The 8,797-nt window shown below is 41.5% G+C and overlaps 1 protein-coding gene across 2 annotated transcripts; it reads right to left on the reverse strand.

Moving 5' to 3' along the window:
- Window positions 1-1,688: 1,688 nt before the first annotated feature.
- On the reverse strand, window positions 1,689-8,422 carry LOC311056685 (putative fibroblast growth factor 1). 2 transcript variants are annotated; one of them, XM_084073491.1, is made up of 5 exons: window positions 8,244-8,422; window positions 5,685-5,904; window positions 5,166-5,269; window positions 2,658-3,713; window positions 1,689-2,155 (listed from the first exon to the last, which is right to left on the reverse strand). In XM_084073491.1, the coding sequence occupies exons 1-4, from the start codon at window positions 8,283-8,285 to the stop codon at window positions 3,528-3,530; spliced, it is 552 nt and encodes a 183-aa protein (XP_083929617.1). In that variant the 5' UTR covers window positions 8,286-8,422; the 3' UTR covers window positions 1,689-2,155; window positions 2,658-3,527. The 2 variants fall into 2 exon arrangements, with proteins under 2 accessions (XP_083929617.1, XP_083929618.1); XM_084073492.1 differs by lacking the exon at window positions 8,244-8,422 and adding an exon at window positions 6,567-6,658.
- Between the last annotated feature and the right edge of the window lie 375 nt (window positions 8,423-8,797).

Consider the following 8,797-nt stretch of genomic DNA (forward strand, 5'->3'; position numbering starts at 1 on the left):
AAATCCTTTTCCTTCATAGAGTTATTAGCTCCACCCTTAACTTAACGTGAAAAACAATATTTTAAAAAATAGTGAAAATAAACAAAAAATAGTGAAAAAAATCTACAAGTTCATTGTGAGTTTGAAGATCATTGTAGCCTACTGTAGCTCATTGTGAACTTGTAGATCAACTATTTTCACTATTTTTGAATTGTGATTAATTTATAGTATATGTTTGTACAGATCTACAAGCTTGTGAGGCTGGAACCCCCTCCAGGACCACTGGGGGTCCCCATACCCCACACTGAGGAGCACTGTTCAACACAACTACTTCATAACAGGGCTCACACATGAACTCAAGCTTTGGGTTTGACCTTTAAGTCAAGATACAGTAAATCAAAGTATCTTTATTGTTCTTTAGTCCAGTGCTTCTCAAACTTTTTCATGCCCCCAAATTGATATGTATTTGGCCGCGGATCCCCCTTTCTGAAAAGGCTTTGTGCCATGGACCCCCACAGAAGACAACATTTGTGTTACAAAATGCAAAATTATGAAAACAATTCCAAACGTTTTCAATATTTTTTAAAAAAGTTTAAAAAAAAAAGCAGATGTGCAAGCTCGCAGCGCAGCACGAAGCGCGGAGGAAGTGACGCGCTGTGAGCTTGTAGATCTGCTATTTTTGAATAGCCAAAGTATAAATGGATAATGATGAAGTGGTTAAAATGATTGTGATGCTTATGTTAACTACTTTTGCTGGGGACCCCATGGAACCCCCCACCACCACCAAAAGACCCCTAGGGACCCCACTTTGCAGTAAAATACAGTATCTTTAATGTTCTTTAATCACTAAGTAGCAGCACTGAAAGGATTTGTCACATTACTGGACCTGGACTTTTTAGTCCAGAGAAGTTTGGATGTGGCTGGAAATGATTCTGATATATCAAACCTATGAGATAGCATGTACTCATCAGAGCCATAAAGACAGTTCTGACACTATAGTGTCGACTCCCATTGTAAGAATAGAATGCGGAAGTGCTCTGTCTATCTCAATGAGATAGTTCCAATGTTTGGAACTATAGCCCATAGGAGCCCGCTTTGCAGCGAGATCACAGCGTGTCGTTACTCTCTTTTCTACACTCTGGTACTCATCAACTCCTTCTGAGCAACAGGAATGGACACATACCTAACTCAAAGCATGCTTTGGCGCCATCATGTGTTCATGCGGTGGTAATTCTATTTATTGTAGACCTTATCAATCATTTGATTGATTGATTGATTGACTGATTGACTGATTGACTGATTGATTGACTGATGGATTGATTGATGTACTTTATTTAGTAAGACATGAGAAAAACAGTACATGGAAATACAGATTCACAATACAAGGTATACAAAATCCCGCAGCGGAAATGATGTTTATTCATTCATATTGATTATCCACACACACACACACACTCGCACTCGCACACGCGCACACACACAAATCCATATGTCATATATATTATGATATTTTGTTATAATTTACATCAGAGCAGATACATACAGTATAGCCTATTCTTCATAATTTTCCAAGAATAGAATAAATTGCATTAGTCTTGCCACGGCATGGATTCCATATTTCAGAGAATGAATGAGGTATTTTATGGAGTTTCATAAAGCATTGTACAGTTGGACTTTCTTTATGATAAGCATAATTGGCACACATAATCAACAGTGAAAAATAACTTTATTAATAATTCATATTATAGGTCTCCATTGATATGCATTAACATATTGCATTCATACATTCAAAATTACAACAGCCTTGTTTGGTCTTTAATTGTATATGTATATATCAATAAATAAGTAAATTCTATATAAACATATCTATACATCATTATTTAACATAAATTAATGACATCAATAAATATTCACAATTAAGACTTTCAACAATAATAGTATGAACAGCAATATGCTTGTTCTAATAAAAGGAATAAAGATAATAATGGAATAAGTTAAACAGGGTCCATCATTACTGTGTTGTAACCGTCAGCCTATACATTTTACAAAGTACTGTATATGGTTATTATTCTCTGGACATTGTGATGGATTTAATGTGTTTGCGGAGCATCATATAGTGTGTGAGCTATTTTTTTAAATCTTTTGAATAAGGCAACAGATGACTTATTTATCAGACCTAACCAGTGGTGGAAAGTAACTAAGTACATTTACTCACTGTACTTCAGTACACTTTTGAGGAATTTTTACTTTACTGGAGTATTTCCCATTTTCAATACTTTTACTTCTACTCCACTACATCTCAGAGGCAAATATTGTACTTTTACTCCACTACAATTGCTTTAGTTACTAGTTACTTTGCAGATATAAAATATTATATTATAAAATATACATTAACCACTTTAGCCCTATTTTGTACATAGGCTATTTGAAAATAGCCGATCTACAAGCTCACAACGCGTCGCATCGCGACGCGTTGTGAGCTTGTAGATCTGCTATTTTCAAACATTTTTGTACTTTTACTTTTGGTACTTTAAGTACATTTTGATACCAGTATTTTTGTACTTTCACTCAAGTGCATTTTTAATTCCGGACTTTTACTTGTAACGGAGTACTTCTACATTGCACTATTGATACTTTTACTCAAGTAAAACATTTGAGTACTTTTTCCACCACTTGACCTAACTAGGATAGAAAACTAGCAGCAGTAGGGGTTCTAATAAGATAGAAAACCAGCAGTACTACAGGTCCTGGTAGGATAGAAAACCAGCAGTACTACAGGTCCTGGTAGGATAGAAAACCAGCAGTACTACAGGTCCTGGTAGGATAGAAATAGAAAGGAAATACTAAACTAGGTTATCTGCAGTTTAAATTTGACCACTATCCTACTGGTTCCTTTGTGCCTGGCCAGAACAATGGCAGAGTGTTGTACAACGGGGTCATTCATTTGTTTGCTGATGTGCTTGCCCTGTTCTGAGGCAGAATGAACAGATTCTAGCTTATCATCAAAGACACATTCTGGATAGACTTCTTACTGTACATTCATCTTCATCATCACACATATCCCTGCATAGTGTACTCACATATACAGAATACACAGTCTGTGTATATTAAAGTATTCTGGCTGATACTAATAGTTTACAGTTTCTCATGACGTGGATATGTTCATCATACTGGATTATTTTGTAGATGGAATATGGTGTATACACACACACACACCCTGGCATGCATATATGCACACATACAAGCATAAACATACACATTTAACCACTTAAACCCATGTGAAAAATCTTCAAAAAATAGCAGATCTACAAGCTTGCAGATCGAGCTTGAAAATATTTGAGAATCTTTGACGAAATAATTTGAGAATCTTTCACAATTTCTGACAATTCTGGAAAATAGGGCTTAAGTGGTTACACTATTCATGCACACACGCACACGCACACGCGCGCACACACACACACACACACACACACACACACACGCACACGCGCACACACTCTAGCCCTTTGGTTACGCATGTGAAGCCCTTGGGGAGAGTTGCAGTTGATTTACAGGCTGCCTACAGGTCTGGGCAGGAAATAGATGGCCTTCTGACCCTGGTGGGTATTTGGTCCAGGTTTGGGTTCACCGCTCCGCTTCAGACCCACATACCAGCTGTACTTCTGAGAGCGGTACGTGTTGTAGTGGTTCTCCTCGTACTTCTCAGAGAAGTAGCACTCATCCATCAGTGCCAGCTGCGAGGAAGAGATACTCGTATTCAGTGGTCAAAAGTAACTAAGTAAATTCAATCAGATGCTGTATTTGAGTACAGTTTTAAGGTACTTTTACTTTACTTGAGTGTTTCCGTTTGTTGGTACCAATTGTACTGTATTTCTACTCCACTACACCCCAGAGGCAAATATTGTAATTTTAACTCAAGTACAATTATTTGACAGCTGCAAAGTTGCAAAGTTACTTGCAAAACTGCAGAGTTATAGTATACATTCGTAATACAAAATAAATACAATCACTGGTCAATTTATGATATATAATTATAGGTCAAGCTACGCAGCAGCACATAATGTAATTCAAATCAGCCCCACCTTTTCCAGCTGCAATATTAAACATGAATGCATTAATTATAATTTAACAATATTATCATGAAATGATCCTTTTGAGTACCTAAAACTTTGAATAGGCCTACAGGTCTTTTACTTTAAACAGAGTATTTCTACAATTGTGGCTACTTTTATGAAGTATAACATCAGAGTACTTGTTCCACCACAGTTCATATTTAACTACGTACTGCGTATGACATTATGTACTGTACGCACAGCAGCAGTTTAAGGCATGACGCATCTGAAGGTATCTGACGTTCTACTCCTTACTCATCTTATGATTTATAGTATATGCTCCCATGGCACCACTTTCACAATTACTCATGCTGATTACAATGTTATGGGGAAAATACTTTTTTTCTCATAAAATTCTCAGTAGTTTTCCACTGCTCCGCAGTAAGCTGGAAAGAAATAGCCTCTATAAAATATCACTGTGATTCTTCATCTAATTTACAGGTTATCTGTTTTCAGAAAATAAATGGCACATTACAGTTTACCATACTTAACCAACATTGCAGAGTCCCTGAAAGTATGAGTGAATATAATTCCATATTTTGAGTTTTTTGTTTGACTTTTTCTTTTGTGTTTGCCTATAACAGGGGTCCTCAACAGGGGGTCCGGGACCCCTAGGGGGTCCTCAGAGTTACTACAGGGGGTCCGCCAAATCTTTGTGTGATATGATTTTTTTCTTTTTTACCTTAACCACTTGAACCTTAGCATCCCTTTTTTGAGGAGAACTTTTTTTTTTTTTGCTGGCCTCTTTGCCAAAAATAGCCGATCTACAAGCTCTCAACGCCTCGCGCTGCGAGGCGTTGAGAGCTTGTAGATCTGCTATTTTTGGCAAAGAGGCTATAGGTGTTTTTACCTTTAATCTGAAACACAATTTTATACAATATAGAGTAGGGGGTCCCTGCTTCATCTCTCTCTCAGCTAGGGGGTCCTTGGCCTGAAAACGTTGAAGACCCCTGGCCTATAATGAATGAATGTCCGGAATGGTTGTTTGTTCTGTTATTTATCCCGGCGCCCAAGAAGAATTTCCTAAATGACCAATAGAAAAACCATTCAATCAATATTTTACATACTACTCACCGATCCGTAGAGGTGTCCGTCTTTGTTCATGGCCAGGTACCGGCCCGTCTCCTCCCCCCTGAGGACAACCACCCCTGCACTCGCTGCCTTTACTCGCAAGATGTCTGCAGAGCCAACACAGAACACAGAGAGACAAGGTCAAGGTCTACAGATCACTGTATATAGAGGTTCAACTCGCTGCCATTGAGGTAAACAACACATCAATGAAATGTGTTCTTACATCTGACACAAGCTGAGATATCCCACACGTGTCGTGCATGTGCAGACACAAACAAACAAACACATGCACACAAGTAAACGTCTTGTAAGACGAACAGCAAAAATACCAGATCTACAAGCACAATGCGTCACATCGCGATGCGTTGTCAGCTTGTAGGTAGGCCATTTTTAAAGTTTTTAAAACTCTTGGATTTTGAAAAATGTTCCTCCAGACAGTCAAGGTACCCCACCCCCCCCCAGGTTGGGAAACAGTGACTGATACTGGTAAAATACACCAAACATGTGTTTTCTTTTTCTCACCGTAGGGGTCATTGTCCTGCCTGCCTCCCCTCACAGTCCCGTCCGGTAGCATCCTCAGGTGGTAGCCTCCGTTCTGGCAGTACAGTCTGGTCAGGGAGCGGTGGTCGTGCCGCGGCGGGTCCACCGCGCCGGACAGCGTGGTGACGTCTCCCTCGCTCATCCTGAACAGCGTGGCCGGTGGTGGAAAGGCGCCGCCGGACCCCAACAGAAGCCCCTGTGGCTGGAAGGATGAAGGGTGATCGTTCAAAGACAGAAGATCCATAATAACATTTATTATGATCACCTTGCTCTGTGGTTCTCTTATTGTCGCTCTGAGACTTGAACTGAGAAAGGGGAGAGAACGGCTGCCTAGGTGATTTGATTATGAGAAATGTCTGTTTGTCTGTCTGTCTGTGTTTGTCTCCGTCGTCTCTCTATCTATCTCTCTGTTTCTCTCTCTCTCTCTCTCTCTCTGCCTTTTAAGGCATTCTGTTCTACGTATGAACCCGATGCAGCCAGCCAGGGGGAATCAAGATGTGGTCGAGGGCCAAGTCAACTTTCCACACGACCGGACTTGTTTTCAAAGCCAGCATCACTGAGATTCTTTCTGGTAAATGACTTCCAGATGATAGTGACGTCATCTTCACCTGAAATCAAAGGCTAGGCTTTACAGATGGACCCGCAGAGTCATGTAACAACAGCCCTGCAGTGTCTTTCAACCCAGGCTTTGCAGCTGAACAATATATAATAGTACTTAAATCATGGACAATGTGAAAAAGAGCCAACAACCAAAGTATTGCTGTTTTGAAGGGAAAATACTTACATCTTACACTGAGATAAAGCTTACCGGTAGCATGTGTGACTTTATCAGGGTAAAAGTGGTCAAACCCTGCCTAGACCTACCTATACGAGAACAGAAGCCCTATACAGTTCACGACCCGGTCCGGTCCTTCACACCTGTCACTCATCCATTTCAAATCAACCTGCTGGCAACCAAATCCAAATCTTTCCACTCGGAGAACTCTCACTTCACCCAAGAACAACTATGTCCATTTCACTGCCAAAATATCTGAGTAATCTCATACATCCTGGAGAGAGAGAGAGAGAGAGAGAGAGAGAGAGAGAGAGAGATCCCAGCAGCAGCTGTCATGACGACTGTCCACAAGTCTGCGGATGTGGGAGAAATAGAAGAGAAAAGAAGAGAAGAGACGGAGCGGCAGAGAGAGAGACCACATGGACAGGAGGAGGAATGCGAGGCCTACATACCCACACACACACACAGGCTTTTTTTCCCCCTCCGAGCGAGCGGAGCGGCTGGGAGCTGCAGAGCTCTAGTTCTGTTGTGTTACTGGATGTGAGGCTTTGGTTTCCCTCACAGGGACCTTTGGACAGACCTCCTAGTGCGAATGACGTCAACCAACGCACCCGACCCTGGAGAGTGGGTGGCAGGAGACTGCGCGACCTGTGTGTGTGTGTGTGTGTGTGTGTGTGTGTGTGTGTGTGTGTGTGTGCGTGTGCGTGTGTGTGCGCGCGTGTGCCTGTGTGTGTGTGTGTGTGTGTGTGTGTGCGTGTGCGTGTGTGTGTGCGCGTGTGCCCGTGTGTGTGTGTGTGTGTCATATACCGGCAGATTACAAAATTTGGTTGGTAGGGTGTTGCTGCCCAAACGGTGAACGAATGCTCCTGACTCGAGTGAACACTGCTAGACTCAAATAAATTGCCACCAAGATGATACATGTAACACAGAAGACTGGACGACAGCCCTGGCAAACATCACAGGTACCAGGACCTACAACTGCCATGATTCAGTCAATATGCATCTCTCTGCAGAGATCTGGGATGCTTGATTATACAGATCTCTACCGATATCTGGGATGCTTTATTATGTAGATCTCTACCGATATCTGGGATGCTTTATTTCACTAGCTTGGTCAATCATCATACTAACCAATTAAACCCTATATCCTTGGTTCCCCCAAGGATCTATACTCGGACCCCTCCTTTTCTTTCTTTTTTTTCTACACCAATTCCTTTTGCCGAAAATAGCCAATCTACAAAATCTCAATGCATCGCGTTTTAGATTGTAGATCTGCTATTTTCACCAAATGATCACCCCAGAATAGGGACACTAAAGCAGTGGTTCTCAAACTTTTTTGGGCCAAGGACCCCCAAACTGACACTTATTAGCCCACGGACCCCCATTTGAAAAGATATGCCAAGGACCCCCATATGAGAAGATTTTTAGCGGTGATTCTCAACCATTTTAATTTCAAGGACCCCCAGTTTGACATGCATTAGGCTACGGACCCCAATTTAATGGCATTTCTATCTCTGGGACCACAATTTCTATTGTAAAATCAATGCTAATTTAACTCTGAGAGTTTGGTTCCATTTGTACACTCTCAGAGTTAGAGACCCATAAGAGTCAATTTGGTTCCTAGCTGGGGACCCCCTGGAACTCCCTCAAGGACCCCTGGGGGTCCCCGGACCCCACTTTGAGAACCAATGCACTAAAGAACTTGTTTTCCAGAGCTCCAGTGGCTGTTTGCACCCCTGTCCCACCAAATTCCCTCAGTCGCTTACCTGTGGGCAACTCATATGACAATGTCTCATGTGAGCCAGCATGATGTCCTTCTCTTCTCTTCTCTTGTCCTGCCAAGGAATTCAATGAATGAATGGGTTTTTGGGTGAAGCTGTGGCTTGGTGCCTACAATACGTGCCAGACGTCCCTTTCGTTTCGCTGCTCTCCAGAGAGAAGTGCCTCCCACCGGTTTCCCTGCTGTGGCTGAGCTCCTGGCGATGTTCAGGAATCTGTTCTAGCGCGCGTCTCTATTTGTACACACCGTCTCTCCCGTCCCTCTTCGATCAACGTCACAGGATCACTTTCAGCCCGGCTGATGTCAGAGCTAAATTTACCACGCTGACACAGGGAGACGAGAGAGAGGAGTGTGTGACCAGTGGTGTAAAAAGTACTCACATTTGTTTTACTTAAGTGAAAGTATCAATACTGCAATGTAGAAACACTCTGTTACAAGTAAAAGGCTGGTAATCAAAATTTTACTTGAGTAAAAGTACAAAAATATTGGCATCAAAATATACTTAAAGTACCAAGAGTAAAAGTAGTCATTATGCAGAAT

Source organism: Gymnoscopelus microlampas (genome assembly GCF_963454915.1).
Source record: "Gymnoscopelus microlampas genome assembly, chromosome: 12".
Taxonomy (NCBI): Eukaryota; Metazoa; Chordata; class Actinopteri; order Myctophiformes; family Myctophidae; genus Gymnoscopelus; species Gymnoscopelus microlampas.

What these genes read in the sequence shown, in the direction of transcription:
- LOC311056685 (XM_084073491.1), bottom strand. Translation starts at nt 8,285, where the DNA reads ATGCTGGCTCACATGAGACATTGTCATATGAGTTGCCCACAG. An exon ending in GCAGGACAATGACCCCTACG is followed by an intron (nt 5,270 to 5,684) that starts GTGAGAAAAAGA and finishes TTGGCTCTGCAG; the next exon opens with ACATCTTGCGAGTAAAGGCA. An exon ending in ACGGACACCTCTACGGATCG is followed by an intron (nt 3,714 to 5,165) that starts GTGAGTAGTATG and finishes TCTTCCTCGCAG; the next exon opens with CTGGCACTGATGGATGAGTG.